The sequence below is a fragment of the Hevea brasiliensis genome, chromosome 1, assembly GCF_030052815.1.
Source record: "Hevea brasiliensis isolate MT/VB/25A 57/8 chromosome 1, ASM3005281v1, whole genome shotgun sequence".
Taxonomy (NCBI): Eukaryota; Viridiplantae; Streptophyta; class Magnoliopsida; order Malpighiales; family Euphorbiaceae; genus Hevea; species Hevea brasiliensis.
Window position 1 is genome coordinate 120,077,090 of NC_079493.1, and position 21,251 is coordinate 120,098,340.

Here is a 21,251-nt window from a genome sequence, read left to right on the forward strand (position 1 = left end):
TTGGGCAAATATTGATGTTTTAATTTTATTTAAATTTTAGGAAATTATTTGAAATTTTTTCAGATTTTCGAAATCGGGTTTGATTTCCCGAAAATATAAAACTTTGATGATTTTTGAAAATTAATTTAAAGACCACATGGCAAAACTAAAAATATATTTGGAGTCTACACATTTTTCTGAGTTTTCTGAAATTTTTTTCGAAATTTTTGGACCTCGTTTTCGGTCCCAAGGTAGAGTAAAAATTTAAAATTTTGTATTCCGAATCCAACCGGCTCCTTCTTCTTCTTCTCTTTTTCTCCCCCGTGCATTTCCTCCTTCCTCTCTTTCTCTCCCATTTTCTCTCTCCTCCCTCCTCCCCTTGCCGAGCCGCCGCCTCCTCTGCCACCCCAGCCCACCGGCGCACGTTCCCAGCCGCCCCAGCTCGCCGGTCCCCTCCTGGAACGCCGGAAAAAGGCGCCCGAAGCGACGCGACGCGACGCGTAAGCGCGCCGCTTCATCTTCCCGGCCGATCCGGCCACCAATCGGACCGGGTCTTGTGTCTAAATCCATCTACTCGCCGAGAGCTTTCCATAGACACCAAGAACACCGAAATCCATCAAGCGATTTGTCTAATTTTTGCCCGGGAAATTTTAGCCCATTTCGACTTTTGGGCTAGATTTCTCGCAAACCGTGAACCCCACAAGAAAACCGAGAGTACCAGAGCGCTCCACTCGTCGAGAGCTTCGCGGGAATATAAATTTCAAAATTTTTCGACATCGTTTTTCGGTGGGTCCCACGGAACTTCGCAGTGTTTTTCCAAGCATTAAATGAGCTTAGAAAATTTCGTAAAATTTATGTACTAACGCCCGTGTTGTGGGCTTCGTGTAGGCATCTTCAATTCACGAAAATTCGACAGTTGTCCAGGTCTGTGAATTTCCGGCCAGACAGACCAGTTACCGAAAAAGTCTCCGGATTAGATCGAGATTTTGGCTACCCCACCATTGTCAGACGTCCCGAGAGCGTCCCCGCAGTCGGAATCGGAATAGGTGAGCCCGAACTTTACTTTTTCGTAATTTTCTAGTGCTTAAATGAGATTAAAAATCCATAAAATATTCGTGATAGCTCAGAAAATTATGATTCTTTTTGCAATAGCCTAGTAATATTGCTAAGGACTGCAGGGCAAAGTTTTAGAATTTTTAAAGCTTATTTGGGCAGTTTTGCAAGAATGATCAATTATAAGGACTAAATTGAAATTTTACATATTGTGATGGATGACTGATTTGATGGGCCCAGGAGGGGCTGTGTGATGTAATTGAGTTGTGGATGTATGGGTTGTGAATATAGAAGTGTGTTTTGAGCCTTTTGCAGATTGAGTAGGTCCTAGGTATAGGGGAGACTCTGCCGGATTTTCGGCACGACTTAGGACGTATTTAGTATTTTCTTAGTTGTATTGAGTCAAATTTACTAAATAATTGTAATAAAATTGTCAGGTGAGCCGGGACAGCCTTCTTCCTCCGCCCAGCCGCCTCAGTGACCGCTGTCAAGTTTGTGAGTAAAATATTAATTTTAATTGTAATTTCGATATTATTATATGTTTTAGCATGCCCATGCATCACTTATATATATGTATCTATGTAGTTAAACTCTAGGCACGTTTTATGTTGCATTCATAACTGTTAAAGTGCCATGGATGTTGTTGTGGTAATTTGGAGCAGAGTGCGTGCGTTGGCGTGCGTGTGATGTGGTGTGGACTATGGATAGGACGGGTAGACACGGCTTGAGATCTTCGCTGGGACCCGGTCCTTCAGGGTAGACACGGCTTGAGTTCTTCGCTGGGACCCCGATTTGGTTATTAAGTGAAAGTCCGAGCTGAGTTCTGCGCTGGCACAGGTTGGATTTAAGAGAGCTATATAGGGGATCAGCTCCCATATATTATTATCAATATTACTGGGTGTGTGAGTGCTCCAAATTACCTTTTTACTGTTATGATGTGAAATTATTGCTGATGTTGCATTTCACTCTACAGGGTGCATTAGTTTTAGATAGTTATAGAGATTATGGTTAAAATTGATATTTTACTCTCTGAGTCGAACGCTCACTCCTGTTCAATATTTTTCCAGGCCACAGGAGGATATTTTTGAGGTTAACCTGCTTTTCTCCCTCGCAGGTCGTCTATTCATGTTTGTGTAATTCTATAAACTTCTAGAATTTTCACATGTGTTAGAAGTATTTAATTGATTTGGGTCTGTAATATAAATTGTTATTTTGGACCTGTAAAAATTATTATCACATGCAAGTTTGATGGACTGGATGAGGGAGCTGAGCTCCCATTTATTTCTATGATGATATGAGTGTGTGGAGGGTGAGCTGAGCTCCCAAATTGATTATTTATTGTGTTTACAGGTTGGGTGAGTCAAAAACTCCCCGTTGAAAGGTCCATTTTATGGCCGGACTCTGTCCGGTTGATTTCTTGAAATTGGGCCCAAATGGGCCTTAGAGTTAGGTTAATGAATAATTAGGCTTACTACGGGCCTCGGGGGCTTTAGGCTGGCCCAGGTCCTAGTGCCGGTCCAGCCCATGGGTTGGGTCATGACAAATGTGGTATCAGAGCTTAGGCTCCAGATTCTTAGGGAATGTTTGTCTAAAGTGTTAGGAAGAGTCTACTAGGAGTCACATGTGGAAAATAGGGTCCACATTCATCTTGCATTGTTATCTTTGCTTCTAGTTTCTGCTTCATATAATTATGTATAAATATGAGTCTATAGAGCTGAGTAACATGTGGTTTTGAATATTGTGGGCTAATGTTGCTGAATTTCAGGAAAATGCATAGAAGGTGAGAGCCGCCACGCACTGTAACTGCATGTGCCTGACGAGGTGTCAGCACAGGATGGGCGCCTGCCTCGAGGAGGCGGGGTAGGAGGCCTAGAGCTACTCAAGTAGAAGAGCAGCTGCCACCAGTTCAGGATCAGTCTTTTATGGCACAAGGTCCAATGGACCCAATGGCAGCTACTCTAGCTAGGTTGCAGAGAACCATCGATATGATGGCACAGTATATGGTCTACCCTCCACAGCAGCAGCAGTCCACCGCACCAAGAGGGGAACCTTACAAACAGATAATCAATTTTAAGAAGTTGGTGCCTGGTACTTATGATGTGTCAGACAATGCATATCGGTTTTTGGATTCTCGCATGTGCAGAAATGTAATTGCGATTGGATCGATAGAAGACTTATAGAGTGTTTGCAGCATGTTATGGGGCCTATGCCTAAACAATGGATGAATGACTACATATTACCTCGGATGGAGGGTTTATCGTGGACTCAGTTTGTGGAACTGTTCATCAACTAGTTTGTACCAGAAAGTTTCAGAGATCAAAAGCAGTGGGCCTTTGAAGCCTTAAGACAGAATGGCAGGTCTGTAGATGAATATGCTACAGAATTTCTGGAACTGAGCAGGTATGCCCCTACAGCAGTAGCTACAGAAACTATGAAGGTGAAGAGGTTCCTAAAGGGGCTGGACAGGAGGTATGCAAACCTGGCCATGATGTCTGATCAGTCTTTTGATGTGGTAGTTGATCGAGCCAGACAAATTGAGATTAGCTATACTGTGGATGACAGCGGAAGGGCAAAGAAAAATAGAGCAGAGGGTTCTTCAGGTGTTCCCCACATGGGTACTACGGATAGTGGTGGCCAAACTAATTACAGAGGAAGAAGCAGGAATAAGAGGAGTGGTTTTAGACACAAATCTCAAGGATTGCACTGTGGTACGGATCCAAAGAAGGGTCACGATGGGGTACAGCAGCCTGGTCTGGTTCAGGATCCTCCTTGGCACCTTGTGCACAGTGTGGAAGAGGACATTCAGGACCTTGTATGATGGGTTCAGGAGTATGCTTCAGGTATGGCCAACTGTGTCACTTTGCTAGGGAATGCCCGTGTTCACGAGCCACGATGGGGTCACAAGGTTACATTGCAAATGTTCCTCGTCAATTGTATCCAGGTGCTTCCAAAGATGGCAGCAATCGATACAACAGGGTCGAGGACAAGGGGGACGTGGATTTGGAGGCAGATCAGGAGGTAGAAGTCAATATCAGGGTTCTGCCACGCAGGGTAGGGGTCAAGCTCGGGTTTTCACCCTGACCCACCAGGATGCTCAGGCTTCCAATGTAGTTGTGGCAGGTATTCTTCTAGTCTGTTCCTATGAGGCTCGTGTTTTGATAGATCCGGGTGCTACGCACTCATTTGTCTCCCCTGTGTTTGCCATGAGATTAGGTAGAAACCCTACAACTTTAGAATGCCCTTTGTCTGTAGCTACCCCACTTAGTGACAACATAGAGGTAGACATGGTTTTTCCGGGTAGCCCAGTAGTAATGGATGGAAGGATCCTCCCAGCAGACTTGGTTCCTCTACCAGTAATAGATTTTGATGTAATCTTGGGGATGGATTGGTTGGCACCTCATTATGCCACTTTAGACTGCAGGAACAAAAAGGTGTATTTCCACATACTTGGTGTGGAAGAGTTTAGCTTTGACGGTGACAGGAGAGTGGCTTCATATAATTTGGTGTCAGCAATTAGTGCTAGAAAAATGTTGAGGCGTGGATGTCAAGGGTATTTGGCATTGGTGAGAGATACATCTGTAGGAGGTGTCAACATGGAAAATGTTCCTATTGTCAGAGAATTCATAGATGTCTTCCCAGAGGAGCTTTCAGGGTTGCCACCAGGAAGGGAAATAGAATTTTGCATTGATGTTGTGTCGGGTACGAACCCCATATCAATGCCGCCTTACAAGATGACACCAGCAGAATTGAAAGAGTTAAAGGAGCAACTACAGGAGCTTTTGGACAAGGGTTTCATATGTCTGAGCACTTCACCCTGGGGTGCTCCTGTTCTATTTATGAGAAAGAAGGATGGATCATTGAGGTTGTGTATTGACTACAGACAGCTGAACAAGGTGACTGTGAAGAACAAGTATCCACTTCCTCGGATCAATGATCTGTTTGATCAGCTCCAAGGGGCGAGATTCTTTTCCAAGATAGACCTGCCATCAGGCTACCATCAGTTGAGAATCAGGGATGAGGACGTGTCCAAAACGACATTCAGGACAAGATATGGTCATTATGAGTTCTTGGTGATATCTTTTGGACTCACTAATGCACCAGCAGCCTTCATGGACTTGATGAACCGGGTGTTCAAGCCATTTTTGGACCGTTTTGTCATCGTATTCATAGATGACATTTTCGTATACTCTCGGACCGAGGAAGAACATGTGTGGCACTTGAGAATGGTGTTGCAGACTTTGAGGGAGCGCCAGCTATATGCCAAATTTTCAAAATGTGAATTTTGGCTAGAAAGTATCTCATTCTTGGGACACGTGGTTTCTAGTGAAGGTATTCAAGTGGATCCCAAGAAAATTGAAGCTGTAACTGATTGACTTAGGCCTACAATAGTCACTGAAGTGCGAAGTTTTCTGGGTCTAACTGGCTACTATAGGCGTTTTGTGCAGGATTTTTCCAGGATAGCGGCTCCCCTAACTAAGTTGACTCGGAAGAATGTTCCATTCATTTGGACAGATGACTGTGAGGAGAGTTTCCAGAAGCTTAAGGAGTGTCTAACCACTGCCCCTGTGTTGACACTACTTATGAGTGGTGAAGGATACACCGTGTATTGTGACGCCTCCAGAGTTGGCTTAGGGTGTGTTTTGATGCAGAATGGAAAGGTAGTGGCTTATGCTTCAAGGCAGCTGAAGAGGTATGAGCAGAACTACCCCACCCATGATTTGGAAATGGCGGCTGTAGTCTTTGCACTAAAAATCTGGAGACACTACCTGTATGGTGAAGTGTGCAAGATATACACCGACCACAAGAGTTTGAAGTACATCTTCCAATAGAGGGATTTAAACTTGAGACAGAGGAGATGGATGGAGCTTCTAAAGGACTATGATTGCACCATCCAGTACCACCCTGGGAAGGCCAATGTAGTAGCAGATGCTTTGAGCAGAAAATCTTCTGGCAGTTTGGCGCACATTTCAGCAGAGAAAAGACCGTTGATTCAGGAAGTACATGAGTTGATGGATCAAGGTTTAATCCTAGATCTTTCAGATGAGGGGGTATTGTTGGCTCATTTTTCAGTGAGGCCAGACTTGCGAGATAGGGTCAGAGTTTCTCAGCACAGAGACCAACAATTGATGAAAATCATAGAAAGAGTACAGCAGGGTGAAGGTGGTGAGTTTGGATTTGCCAATGATGGCACCCTAGTGCAAGGTTCTAGAATATGTGTGCCCGATGTGGACAATCTCAGAAATAAAATCATGCAAGAGGCACACTATACACTGTACAATGTCCACCCAGGTTCCACCAATATGTACCATGATGTGAAAGATAGCTATTGGTGGAATGGCATGAAGAGAGACATAGCATATTTTGTGTCCAGGTGCTTGACTTGTTAGAAAGTGAAGTTTGAACACCAGAGACTGTCAGGGAAGCTACAAGAGCTCCCTATCCCACAATGGAAGTGGGAAATGATTACTATGGATTTTGTGACTGGGTTGCCTCGTACCACGCGAGGATATGATTCGATATGGGTAATTATAGACCGCCTAACTAAATCAGCTCACTTCTTGCCTGTGAAGACTACATATTCTGCGGCACAGTATGCCCGACTCTACATTCGAGAAATAGTCAGATTGCATGGAGTTCTTGCTTCCATAATATCTGACAGAGGGCCCCAGTTCACTTCTCGATTTTGGAGGAAGTTGCAGGAGGCACTTGGCACACAGTTGAACTTTAGTACGGCTTTCCACCCTCGCATGCACGGACAAATTGAAAGGACAATCCAAACACTGGAAGACATGCTTCGCATGAGTGTTTTGGATTTTGGAGGTCAATGGGATGATCAGTTAGCTTTGGTGGAGTTTGCCTACAACAACAGTTACCATTCCAGCATAGGGATGGCACCCTATGAGACCCTATATGGAAGAAAGTGTAGGTCTCCTCTGTGTTGGACGGAAATGGGAGAAGCAAAAGTGCATGATGTAGACCTAGTGCAGTACACTTCAGAGATAGTTCCTTTAATCAGGGAACGATTAAAAATAGCTTTCAGTAGGCAGAAGAGTTATGCACACCCCAGACGGAGGGATGTGGAGTTTGCAGTAGGCGACTATGTATTCCTAAAGGTTTCTCCGATGAAGGGAGTCATGAGATTTGGAAAGAAGGGCAAGTTGGCACCTCGGTATATTGGACCTTTTGAGGTTACTGATAGAGTTGGAGCAGTTGCCTACCGGTTGGAGCTACCACCCAACCTTTCTCATGTTCATACCGTATTCCACATCTCCATGCTCAGGAAATACATTCCTGATCCTTCCCATGTGTTACAACCAGATGTAATAGAGCTGAAAGAAAACTTGACGCTTGAGGAGCAACCTGTAGCCATAGTGGACTACCAAGTGAGACAGCTAACATCAAAACAGATCCCTATGGTTAAGGTTTTGTGGAGGAGCCAGTCAGTGGAAGAGTGCACCTGGGAGTCAGAACGGGACATGCGTAGCAAGTACCCTTATCTGTTCAATGTGTAATCATGTACTTTATTCTGCCTTGTGTAAAATTCGAGGACGAATTTTCTGTAAGGGGGGAAGAATGTAACACCCCTAATTTTTTAAATTTATTATTTTTGGGCAAATATTGATGTTTTAATTTTATTTAAATTTTAGGAAATTATTTGAAATTTTTTCAGATTTTCGAAATCGGGTTTGATTTCCCGAAAATATAAAACTTTGATGATTTTTGAAAATTAATTTAAAGACCTCGTGGCAAAACTAAAAATATATTTGGAGTCTACGCATTTTTCTGAGTTTTCTGAAATTTTTTTCGAAATTTTTGGACCTCGTTTTCGGTCCCAAGGCAGAGTAAAAATTTAAAATTTTATATTCCGAATCGAACCGGCCGAATCGAACCGGACCGAATCGGACCGGTTCCTTCTTCTTCTTCTCTTTTTCTCCCGCGCGCGTTTCCTCCTTCCTCTCCCGTTTTCTCTCTCCTCCCTCCTCCCCTTGCCGCGCCACCGCCTCCCATGCCACCCCAACCCGCCGGCGCACGTTCCCAGCAGCCCCAGCTCGCCGGCCGCCACCTGGAACGCCGGAAAAAGGCCCCCGAAGCGACGCGACGCACAAGCGCGCCGCTTCGTCTTCCCGGCCGAAATTCGGTCGATCTGGTCATCAATCGGACCGGGTCTTATGTCTAAATCTATCTACTCGTCGAGAGCTTTCCATAGACACCAAGAACATCGAAATCCGTGGAGCAGTTTGTCCAATTTTTGCCGGGAAGTTTTAGCCCATTTCGATTTTTGGGCTAGATTTCTCGCAAACCGTGAACCCCACGGGAAAACCGAGAGTACCAGAGCACTCCACTCGTCGAGAGCTTTACGGGAATATAAATTTCAAAATTTTCCAACACCGTTTTTCGATGGGTCCCATAGAACTTCGCAGTGTTTTTTCGAGCATTAAATGAGCTTAGAAAATTTCGTAAAATTTATGTACTTACCCCCGTGTTGTGGGCTTCGTGTAGGTATCTTCAATTCACGGAAATTCGACAGTTGTCCGGGTCTGTGAATTTCAGGCCAGACAGACCAGTTACCGAAAAAGTCTCCGGATTGGATCGAGATTTTGGCTACCCCACCATTGTCAGACGTCTCGAGCGCGTCCCCAAAGTCGGAATTGGCATAGGTAAGCCCGAACTTTACTTTTTCGTAATTTTCTAGTGCTTAAATGAGATTAAAAATCCATAAAATATTCGTGGTAGCTCAAAAAATTATGATTCTTTTTGCAATAGCCTAGTAATATTGCTAAGGACCGCGGGGCAAAGTTTTAGAATTTTTAGAGCTTATTTGGGCAGTTTTGCAAGAATGATCAATTATAAGGACTAAATTGAAATTTTACATATTGTGATGGATGACTGATTTGATGGGCCCAGGAGGGGCTGTGTGATGTGATTGAGTTGTGGATGTATGGGTTGTGAATATAGAAGTGTGTTTTGAGCCCTTTTGCAGGTTGGGTAGGTCCTAGGTATAGGGGAGACTCTGCCAGATTTTCGGCACGACTTAGGACGTATTTGGTATTTTCTTAATTGTATTGAGTCAAATTTACTAAATAATTGTAATAAAATTGTCAGGTGAGCCGGGACAACCTTCTTCCTCCGCCCAGCCGCCTCAGTGACCGCTGTCAAGTCTGTGAGTAAAATATTAATTTTAATTGTAATTTCGATATTATTATATGTTTTAGCATGCCCATGCATCACTTATATGTATGTATCTATATAGTTAAACTCTAGGCACATTTTATGTTGCATTTATAACTGTTAAAGTGTCATGGATGTTGTTGTGGTAATTTGGAGCAGTATGCGTGCGTTGGCGTGCGTGTGATGTGGTGTGGACTATGGATAGGACGGGTAGACACGGCTTGAGATCTTCGCTGGGACCCGGTCCTTCGGGGTAGACACGGCTTGAGTTCTTCGCTGGGACCCCGATTTGGTTATTAAGTGAAAGTCCGAGCTGAGTTCTTCGCTGGCACAGGTTGGATTTAAGAGAGCTGTATAGGGGATCAGCTCCCATATATTATGATCGATATTACTGGGTGTGTGAGTGCTCTAAATTACCTTTTTGCTGTTATGATGTGAAATTATTGCTGATGTTGCATTTCACTCTACAAGGTGCATTAGTTTTAGATAGTTATAGAGATTATGGTTAAAATTGATATTTTACTCTCTGAGTCGAACGCTCACTCCTGTTCAATATTTTTTCAGGCCACAGGAGGATATTTTTGAGGTTAACCTGCTTTTCTCCCTCGCAGGTCGTCTATTCATGTTTGTGTAATTCTATAAACTTCTAGAATTTTCGCATGTGTTAGAAGTATTTAATTGATTTGGATCTGTAATATAAATTGTTATTTTGGATCTGTAAAAATTATTATCACATGCATGTTTGATGGACTGGATGAGGGAGCTGAGCTCCCATTTATTTCTATGATGATATGAGTATGTGGAGGGTGAGCTGAGCTCCCCAATTGATTATTTATTATGTTTACAGGTCGGGTGAGTCAAAAACTCCCCGTTGAAAGGTCCATTTTATGGCCGGACTCTGTCCGATTGATTTCTTGAAATTGGGCCCAAATGGGCCTTAGAGTTGGGTTAATGAATTATTAGGCTTACTACGGGCCTCGGGGGCTTTAGGCTGGCCTAGGTCCTAGTGCCGATCCGGCCCATGGGTTGGGTCGTGACAATAACTTAGCATAAATCCAAAAATAAATTTAATTTCACTTTTACCTAGCTCTAATGTGCTAAACTTGACGTTCTTTAAAATTTGTGTTTCGGGTTACTATTCACTATACTATTCAAGTCAATTTGTTGACTTTCTAAGGCTTAATAGGTATGAGAATTCCAACTTCACCCACATACCACATTTTGGTTACTAAATTTGTTGGTTTTGGTTGTTTACTCAAAATCTAAGTCTTTTAGGCAAATTTGTAAATTTTTAGTTTTGGTGTCTTAAGTTGCACTGTTCCATTGGTCATTTTTCTGTTAGAATTTGGCAAAACTTTCTTCATATAAAATGTTTCCTATTATCTTAACTTTATTCTCCTTTTTGAATCACTCCATTTGGAGTTTTGTAGCTCAAGTTATAGCCATTTGAATCATGGCTGCCGGATTGGACCTAACCCAGATTTTATGGGCAAATTCTGGTTCTGGCAGTTTTAGGTCACCAACTGTGGGTGGCCAAATAACTTGGTTAAGGGCATAATTTGGGTTGGTGTTCTACATAAAAGTTTTAGGTCTATATCTCAGCTGTCCACTAATAAAATTTCAGGTCATTTAGACCTGCCTAGCCCAAGTTATGGCCAAATGAACAAACACTGTTCATTTGGTCATTTTTGTACAGGTCAGACTGCAAAAATCCGGATTTGTCAATTTGTTCACTAGGTTTTTGTCACTTTTTGGGCATGATTCCTAAATGAAAAATGTGTCATTTTGTGTCTATTTTCATTCCCAATTGGTCTCATACCAATTGGACTTGTAAATTTTCAGTTTTGGTCCCTCAAAGGGACCTTGGTCCTGCTGCCTGCAACATGACCATTTTCAATTCGAATTTAAACTCACCTCTAGCACTTTCAACACATCTCAATTAGTCACAAATGACCATTTCTCACCTCAAACTAGGTCAAGCACATCATTTCACAATTTCTCACATTTTTTATTCCTAAACCCTAAGTGTCTAAAACCCTAGTTCACCAATTTATTGTATTTAGCTAATTCAAAGTATATAACCATAATCATTCAACTCCTTGATGTTCATATTCCCCTCTAATTCAATCAAACCATGCAAATCATACCCCCACACATGCTGGCCGAATTTCCCTCTCTTCCTAATCATGAAATTTTTTCTAATTTTTTCATATAATCTCATCCATTTCTACCCTAAATCAATCATGTATACTAAAAAGAAATGTTGGATTAGCTTACCTTAAGTGAGCAGAATTTATATCTCAAATTCTTTAAACTTTGCTTGATTTATTTACTCCCAATCTTCTTACCAAAGCTCAAACACAAGTTTTAGTTAAGGGATGTAGGGATTTCATGGCAAAATTTAGGGCTTAAGAGAGCTTTAGGTGGGCTTCAATGGAGGTTTTATGAGAGAAATGAAAGAGATGGAAGAGAGAGGGTAGACGGTTTGAAGATAGGAAAGAAGACCAAATTTTTTTTCTTTTCTTAATTTGTTTTTTAATTGTTAGAAATTATGCCAAAATTTCAAATTTTAAAAATAAAAATTTATTGCATCATGCTTATGTCATGCATGATGTCATAACTTTTGATTTTTTTTTTATTTTTCATTTCTTTTCCATTTACTTCTTTAATTTAATTTTTTAATCCCGAAATTTTCTTTTCTCCGATTTTATTGGACAGTTAGGTCAGGAGTTAGCTCTCGGGGTCAATTGACCAAATTGCCCCTCGCCGGTTCGACCCGGTTTGAAAATAATTTAATATTTCTTATGGATCCCTGACCTAATTATTTGACCTGCTTAACAATTCTTTTTTGTGATTTTCTCTTTTCCACTGTGTTCGCAATAGTCCTAAGGATCGCGGCGTCACATTTTATGGTTCGAAATTTGAGTTTAAATCGACTTCGCAGTCCTTCCCGATAAGGTCACCTATCGCTGTGACTCTCGGCTCGTTTAACTTCTTATGTTATGTTTTTCTTATTTATACTTAACTAATTGACAATTACTAATTATTTGTGTTATGGCTTATCTAGTTGTCTTAAGTGTGGTTCTAATCCCCTTAATTGTCCGGACTGACACTGATCACTTGGATGGTGAAATATACCAGGCTATGCACATAGGGTTGTTACACTTAAACCAATTGGATTTAATTATACCTACTAAAAATTGTAAAGGGACATTCATTCAATTATTATTTTTTTAAGAATGTTAATATCTTAATGTGCTGATCTGATAATCCATGGATAATATAATAATTTGTTATATGACATTAATCATAATATATAAATATTTTTAATTTTAAATAAAGATAGCCACAAATTTAATCATTATTTAGAAAAATAATTATTGACATGCATAATGTAATTTTTTTTATTTTTTGTAAAATATATATTTATGATTTAATTTTCAATTTAAATTTTAATTATAACGTGAGAAATAAATTAACTTATTAATTAAACTATTCCATAAACAATATAGTAATCATGGAGTTATGAAAATGCCAAAATTTAATTTAATTTTTTAATATTTTAATTTGATTTAATTTAAATTTTTGATATGTATTAATTTTAATTTCGATTATTCAATTTATTCAAATTTAATTTAATTCTTAATTCAATTCATTATGAATTTTAATAAAAATTAAAATTAAATCAAAATGATAACATAAATTCAATTTAATTTTGTAGTATCATTTTTTTTCCAATTTTATTCTATTTTTAAGTGCCTATTGTCGTTATATTTGAAAGATCGACATGAATTTTTAAATAAAAACACAATTTTAAATATTATTAAAAAAAATTTTTTAAAATAATTTTATTATTTTAATATTTTTATGATTAAAATTTATTAAATTTTATTTTAAATTATTTTTAATACCCTTTAATTAATATATTTAGAAAAATAAATTCTCCAACAGCAGTGCCGATAGTAATGATAAATAAACTCTTAAGTGTAATTTAAAACTTTAGTATCCACCAAAATTAGCTAATAAGGGCATTATTGTCCTATTACAAGTTATCCCCAACAATCTATAAGTTACAGTGGCATTTTAGTCATCTCGCGTCCCTTTTCCCGCCACTTCCCATAATTTCGTTAAAATCCGCTGCTGCTGCTGCTACTCCGGTAACACAACCCCCAAAAGCGAATAGACAAATCAATAGATTTAAAGATAATTGAAGCAAGAGATATGCTGAATTTAATCTTTGAAGTTATGATGAAACTTAGCTTTCTCATTTTCCTTCTCTGTATTTTGATCTCTCTCAAGAACCAAAATGCAGAGACCAAGAAATGTTCTTCGTCTTTCCCCATCGCCATAAACTGGTCTCCTTCTTCCCGGGATTTGTGTCCTTCGGTATTATTGTCTGTGGAGGATGAACAAGAATTCCATTCTCGACGCTCACTGGAGTATGATTTTTACCGTGATTCCTGCCCACAAGCTGAGAAAATTGTTCGAGATTTGGTTTGGGATATTTACAGGGTCAGGTCCAGTGTCGCTCCAGCTCTCTTGAGGCTTGCTTTCCATGATTGTTTCGTTGAGGTGATGATCTTTCTTTCTTTTTCTTGTTTATTTTTTCACGGGGTTGCCGTTTCTTGGTGCAAATCGATCTGGGTTTGCGTATATTTGTGCTTTTGAATTTTTTTTTTTTCTTATTCTTGTTACTTTTTCCCCTTAATTCTCAGATTATCATCTAAAAAATTTCAAGAATTCTGATGGGTTTTGTCATAATGAATATGTTTGTATTATTTGGCTCTTTAAATCAGGGTTTATAGTTTTCCAGCTTTGGCCAGTATATTTTGCTAATAATTTTGTTGCTATTTCTGCTGGTAATACCCTTTCCTGCTGATTTCATTCATTCATTATTTTTTTTTTTCAATGCTTAATTCTCTGCTGTTTATTATATGTTTGGTTTAGTCTCCAACTTTTTGAACAGTGCTTTTGGAGAACCCGTGTAGTTACAGTTTTGTATTGAAGCCAAAATCTTGCTCTCTGGTTCACTATTTTTGTTCGTTCTTGAGATTTCTTGATTTGTCATGCTGTATCCCTACGTTTCATTTCCTGTTAATTGAACTGTGTAAATTTGATTTAATTGCTTTTTAAGGCAACTTTTGCAGGGCTGTGATGCTTCTATTTTATTGGATACTGCTGGAGGCTTAAAATCCGAGAAAGAATCTACCCCCAATCTGAATCTGAAAGGATTTGATATAATTGACATAATCAAGTCACACCTTGAAGAAGTATGTCCTGGAGTTGTTTCTTGTGCTGATATTGTCGTTTTAGCAGCCAGAGAAGGTGTTGTTCAGGTTTATATCTCCGCCCTTCTCCTTCTTCCTCCTCCACTATCTCTCTGAGAGTCTTACTGAATTTGTAAATTTCAGACTGGTGGTCCATTCTATCCAGTGTTCACTGGCAGAAGAGATGCTACCCATTCTTTCCCAGATAAGGCGACATCTGAGCTTCCTTCACCCCAAGCTCATCTACCTGAAACCCTTGCATCATTTGCATCTAAGGGCTTTGATGAAAGAGAAACCGTCAGTCTCTTAGGTATTATTCTTCCCCATTTACCAATGCTCCTTAATTACCTAGTTGATTAAATTTAAAAACTTGATTGGGCATTGTACAATTGATTTTTGCTGTTTATATTTCTACAGTAGGTCTTTGGTCTGAGCTCACCTAAAAAGTTCTCATTATGCATTTTAGTGTTAAACTTGTGTGATTCCCTCTACGATTTGAGAATAGAATGACCTCAATTCAATTGAACTTCGTGCAGGCTTAGCTGAGAACGAGTTTTGCTCGCTTTTATAGGATACTAATCTTTGTTGATCAATATTTATTTGTTTATTTATTTTAAATGGGTACCACTGATATGATATCTAATCTGTAAAAACTGGTGACAAGTTTTGTTATGTTGAATAGCTCTTCTGCATATTCCTTATGACCTTCTGTTTTTGTCTATGAAGCCATATATTTGTGTGTTAGTTTTGCCCCAGTTTTAAAGGTATCTCTAATCGAGTATCAGGCTTCAGCTATTGATCTTTGTCTAGATTGAACAAAATAGCGTTATTTTTGGTGTTCCTAACATATAACTTGGAATCTGAATGCATCTAACTGTTTCCTTGTCTTGCTTCCAGGTGGTCACAGCATTGGAATGATCCACTGCAAATTCTTCAGAAATCGTCTCTACAACTTTAATGGGACTGATAAGCCTGATCCCTCTATTGATACTCAATTCCTTAACCTATTGAGGATAATATGCAACAGCTCCACATCGGCATCATTGCCATTATCACCATCAACACTGTCAGCTTCGTTTGATTGCTCAAAGTTATCATCAAAGGCATCATCATCATCTTCCTGCAAGGGATCACCATCTTCATCTTCTGAGAAGCCAAGGAGGGGTGCAATATCTGTTCCATCACTCCAGTTGCAGAGCTTAAAGTTGTCCTCACTTGAGGATCCAGGAATCAACCTGGCCTATGAGGGGCATGGAGTAGATTTTGGCGGAGTGTACTACCGCAGTCTTCTACATGGTAGAGGAATCCTAGTTTCTGATCAACAATTAATGTCTGGCGAAGAAACAGCGAAATGGGTGAGTACATACGCTTCAGATGCTGCTTTGTTCCGCCAAGACTTTGCACGAGCAATGGTGAAGCTCTCAAATCTCCATGTCTTGACAGGTTCAGATGGTCAGGTCCGGCTCAATTGTTCAAAAGTGGTATGAGATAACATAAGGAAAACTGAATTACTTGTTGAGCTTCCCCCTACACAGGTTTTTGGGATTTTGTTCTTGCCAATTTGAATTTTCAGGAACTTGGATGGATTTCTATTGTTACCTTCTATTGTTACCTTGTAAATGTAGTATCCAGATTAGAAGCAATATTGTCAAATAATAGTTCAACAAATGCTATAATGGAAATGAGCCATCTGTACTAATTCCTTGTAGATCTACTGAGACTTTCCACAAAATTAGGTAGCAAGATCTAGTAAGAGATTGATTTACTAGGATGCATTGACTAAAAACCAAAACTGTAAAATTACCTGCTAATTAGAACAAGAAGAGAAAACAAGGACAAGAAATGAAAAGCAGTTGAATTTCCACTTGAATTTACTCAAAACCCCAATTTCTCTTTCATGAACAAAGCCGTTTCATAACTTTTGTGTTCATCGTATATACTCTTGGACACACTTTCTTTCTGCAAGCATCTCTTAGCCCATTCCAGAAGCTTAGGGCACTCCACAGCCATGCTAAAGTTTCCCAGGGTCTCGAACGTGTAAAACAAGCTATAGAAAGGAATCAATGCCACATCTATGAAACCGAATCCCTCACCTCCAAAATATGGCTTCTCTCCAAGCTCTCCTTCCAAAATTTTGAAGCACTCGATCAAGTCCTTCTTGGATGCTTCTTTGACTTCACCTATGCAGGACCATAGCATCTTCCCAATTGGGTAAATCTGAAATTTGCATAATTCCAATAAGATTTTAACATTGATTTGCATGAATTGTTTGATGAAGTCGAAAATAGAAAGAGAAATGTTGAATCTTTACAAAATAAACTCACTTTCTTGTCGACATAATCAGCCCAGAACCTGGCATGAGCTCGTTGGTAAGGATCAGAAGGCAAAAAGAGAGATTTATGATTCCAAACCTCATCAATATATTGGACGATGATCAATGACTCGCAAATGGGCCTGCCATTATGGATCAAGACAGGGATTTGTTTATTAACTGGGTTCAACTGCAAAAGAAGAGAGCTCTTGTTAGTGACATCTTCTTCCCTTGCCTCGTACTGAATTCCCTTCTCAGCCAAGGCGATTCTAACCCTGGCTGCAAAAGGACTGAATTGGGTTTCCAGAAGAACTACTTCATCTGCCATTACTGCAAAATCCAACCGAGATTATTTCTACTTTTGTTTAACCTTGAAGGCCTGTGCAGCTATTGGTGCGAGACAAAGTCATGTGTGTATTTATAGGGAATATATAAATCTTATCTACCGACACATTACCGTTCTGTAATAAAATTTATTAAACCAATCAACGACAACGAGACAGAAATTGGTGGTTTTGAAAAATGTGTCCCTTTTGAAGATTTGATGATGATATTGCAATCTGTAAAGAATGGGTGCGCTGCAAAAAGTTTTTTCTTTTTTCTAAAAAAAGTTGATCTCACCATTGAGCACATTTCAGCACAGGCCCCATTGCTAGGATGGATCACATAAAGCAAACCCAACCTCCCAAAGCCCAAGCACAGAATAGAAACCCTAGAGCTAGGAAATGGGTATTCGATCAAAACCATAAAAAATTGGAAGTATGAGCACAGTATACCATAGATTCCTCTTACACAGGAGACAGACTAAGATAATACTCTCTCTACGCACCCAATTTTTATTTTTTTTAAAATTTTATTTTTATTTCTATTAAATATAATAATTATTTACATAATTTTTTAAAATTTATAATTTAATCAAATTAAAAAATATTTTACTATACTTTAAATAATTTAATTTTTTTTAATCACCATACAAAAATAATAAACGATAAATAAAAATCACAAAGAACATCTAATAAATACGGGTATAATGGTATTATATGCAAATAAATTATCTTATTCATGAGTTTTCAAGAAGGGAATAAATGAGATTTAACAATGTTTGTATTTGCATTGAGAATGCATATAATTATGAGGTGCATTTCTTTTAAAGTTAGGGTAAGATTGATAAGAAAAGGCCAGGACAATGGGTAAAAGTAGGGGCTTGGAAAAGTAGAGACATTGATGTAAAAGAGAATAGGATGCTTAAATTTATATTTTATATTTTGAATTTATTAATTTAATTTAATTTAATTTTTCTTCCTTAGCTTTGAACTAATCTTAGATTTAAAAAAAAATTAAATTTCATAATTTTAAATTTCTTAATTAACATCTATATGTCACTATGAATCAGGATCTAGGGAAAAATTTTTCATATATCATGCCCAAAAAAAATGTTCTTTAGAAAATTTAGTCTGTATAAATTTATTAAAAATTTCACCTATACTATAGAGAAATTCAGATAATAACAATAATTGTGCTAGAATAGAAATTACATGAAAATTACAATAATATTTAGTATTACATAACCAAAGTTGTAATGTAATCGCAATTTCATTACATATTTGATATATTGTTTATTAACACAAAAATTTAACATAATGAAATAATAATTATGTAATGTAATTAATTATACTTAAAGTAACGTAATAGTTATTATATATAAAAATAGATGTGATTATGATTTTTATTTTGATTTTTTTTTATTTATTGTCAATACTATCACTACCGCTATTACTCTACCATTATTACTGCCATCATCATTATTTTTACTTTGTCATCACCACTACCACCTTCAACCCTACAACAGCTATTATCATCATTATCATTCTTTTACCATCATCACTATCATCATTACTTGATTACTATTATCACCGTTTAATTATTGTCACTTCTATTATCACCTGCCACTACTATCACTATTACCTTACTTTGCCACCACCGTTATTACATAATTGCCACTATCACTCGACTATCAATTACTGTAATCATTATCATTTATTATTAACATTATAAATAAATTAAATATTATAATAAAAATTATTATTTTATACTATTTATATTTTTATTTTACAATCAAACAGGAAAAATATAATGACAATTATATTATATTACATTACATTAATTTTGATTTTATTACATTACGTTAAATGAAACATAACATAATTTCTTTGATTGCATTACATTACGTTGTATCAAACATAACCTAACTTCTTAGTTATTATTGGATAATTGAAACATATTATTTCTTTATCTCCTAAATAATTTCACGAAACTGCATTGTTCATAAACATACTACAAAGATTTTTTTTTTTTATGAGTTTAGTGGGGTCAAATCAATTGAACCCACTGAACTCCACTTGGGCTCTGGTCCTCCCCTGCTTAACTCTAAGAGAACTTCATAGAACTTGCGCTGGTCACATAAAGTCTTGGAAACACTCTCCTTCTGCAAGCATCTGTGAGCCCAATCCACGATCTTAGGGCACTCCTCTACTATGCTCAAGTTTCCCAAGGTCTCGAATGTGTAGAAGAAGCTATAGAATGGAATAAGTGATAAATCAACGTAACCGAAGCTTTCACCTCCAAAGTATGGCTTGTCTCCAAGCTCTCCCTCCAATATTTTAAAGCATTCAATCAGATCCTTCTTTGAAGCTGCTTTCACTTCCCCTTTTGATGCCCACATCAACCTTCCAATAGGAAAAACCTGTAGGTAATAAAATCACAGATTTATAACTTCTTCAATCCACCAATCTCAAAAAATTTATAATTTAACTAGAGGGCCATATATTAACTGACCTTCTTGTCGATATAGTCAGCCCAGAACCTGGCATGTGCTCGTTGGTATGGATCAGAAGGCAACAATGGAGATTTGTGGTTCCAAACCTCATCAATGTATTGAACTATTACCATTGACTCGCAAATGGGTCTGCCATTATGGATCAAGACTGGGATTTGTTTGTTAACTGGGTTCATCTCAAGAAGAAGAGAACTCTTGTTACTCAAGTCCTCTTGTCTGGACTCATAATTTAATCCCTTTTCAGCCAAGGCTATCCTCACCCTTGTTGTGAAAGGACTGGGATGCCAGTCCAAAAGAGTTAGCTGCTCATCAGCCTCGGCCATTTTTGCAGAAATTAAGAAGACTCGTTTAGATAGTAGATATAGTTTTTGTTTTCCCTTTCTGATGTATTGTCTATATATCAAAAGTGAGGCCAAGGCAAGCTTTTTATATTGCAATTTCATGTTCTAGTCGAATTGTAGTGTTGAAGGCAAAGGCTATGATGCTGTCATTGCTCGCATCAGCGTTCAAACTAACCCATGGACAATGGAAAAACTTGTAAATTTTATCATATATTATATCTTAAATTCACCATAAATCCAATTCATAATTGATGTATCGTTTTCATTTGTTTTCTAAGTCAAAGAAGCTGCAATTATTAGTGGATTCTTTTTTTTTTTTTTAATAATTTTATAAAGAAATTCATGGCATATTATGTGAATTCTTCTTCTTTAGTAATTTTATAAAGAAAGGCAACGACCAACTGTGATTGATTAGTATAGAATGGAATTAATCAAAGTTGGATTTGATTGGGGAGCATTTTAGGAGTAAAAGCTTTCAACGTACCAAGTTGATATAACAATAATATTTTTAAAGTTGATTTAAATTTAATTTAATTTTAACATATATATATATATATATATATATATATATATATATATATATATATATATATATATATATATATATGTAAAGGGGTGGGTCAGAAAGTTTAATCTGTGGGTTGAAAAATCATTTTATTTAATTTAAATTAAAAAAATATTGTATGGAATAATAAATTATTTAATAAGAGAGAAAAAAAATAAGAATGCATGTTTCAACTTACCAAGTTGATATAACAATAATATTTTTAAAGTTTTTTTAAATGTAATTTAATTTTAATGTATATGTAGAGAGGGTTGAGTAAGAAAGTTTAATCAGTGGGTTGAAAAATCATTTTATTTAATTTAAATTTAAAAAATATTGTATATAATAATAAATTATTTACTAAGAGAAAAAAAAGAGCACCGCTAAATAGCTCAATTTGAGCTGGCTCAAATGGTACTAATGTATATAGTTTTACTATTATACTCTTAAAAGAAAGAGATGAAACAGCTTAAAAATGACTTCAAAACTTAGAGTTAGTGAGGTAACTCATTTAATAGCTCATGCAAAGGAAAGCATGCATGCAACAAGCTATTATTGCTTGCAGCCATGAACACAATTCAAGAATTGATGATTCGAGAAGTGTGCCTATTGCATTAATGCATGCACATATGAGCTACTACATTCAGCAGTGATGAGCTAACATAATGAATTAGATTACAGAGAAGAATTAGATATAAATATAAAAATAAATATTACTGGACATGATATACAATTTTAACAAATAAAATTT

General features: G+C 37.7%; 3 protein-coding genes across 4 annotated transcripts; 1 reads left to right on the forward strand and 2 right to left on the reverse strand.

Moving 5' to 3' along the window:
• Positions 1–13,313: 13,313 nt before the first annotated feature.
• LOC110651595 (putative Peroxidase 48) lies at positions 13,314–16,167 on the forward strand. Its single transcript, XM_058149420.1, has 4 exons — positions 13,314–13,773; positions 14,349–14,537; positions 14,613–14,778; positions 15,366–16,167. Exons 1-4 carry the CDS (start codon positions 13,423–13,425, stop codon positions 15,953–15,955), a joined length of 1,296 nt encoding a protein of 431 aa, XP_058005403.1. The 5' UTR covers positions 13,314–13,422; the 3' UTR covers positions 15,956–16,167.
• A 48-nt stretch (positions 16,168–16,215) lies between these two features.
• LOC110651597 (probable glutathione S-transferase) lies at positions 16,216–17,260 on the reverse strand. 2 transcript variants are annotated; one of them, XM_021806973.2, is made up of 3 exons: positions 17,054–17,260; positions 16,793–16,969; positions 16,216–16,685 (listed from the first exon to the last, which is right to left on the reverse strand). In XM_021806973.2, the coding sequence occupies exons 1-3, from the start codon at positions 17,105–17,107 to the stop codon at positions 16,344–16,346; spliced, it is 573 nt and encodes a 190-aa protein (XP_021662665.2). In that variant the 5' UTR covers positions 17,108–17,260; the 3' UTR covers positions 16,216–16,343. The 2 variants fall into 2 exon arrangements, with proteins under 2 accessions (XP_021662665.2, XP_021662664.2); XM_021806972.2 differs by having other exon boundaries at positions 16,303–16,685; positions 16,793–17,249.
• Positions 17,261–18,971: 1,711 nt separating this feature from the next.
• Positions 18,972–20,023, reverse strand: LOC110651599 (probable glutathione S-transferase parC). The gene is made up of 2 exons (XM_021806974.2): positions 19,615–20,023; positions 18,972–19,522 (listed from the first exon to the last, which is right to left on the reverse strand). Exons 1-2 carry the CDS (start codon positions 19,936–19,938, stop codon positions 19,133–19,135), a joined length of 714 nt encoding a protein of 237 aa, XP_021662666.2. The 5' UTR covers positions 19,939–20,023; the 3' UTR covers positions 18,972–19,132.
• Positions 20,024–21,251: the final 1,228 nt, after the last annotated feature.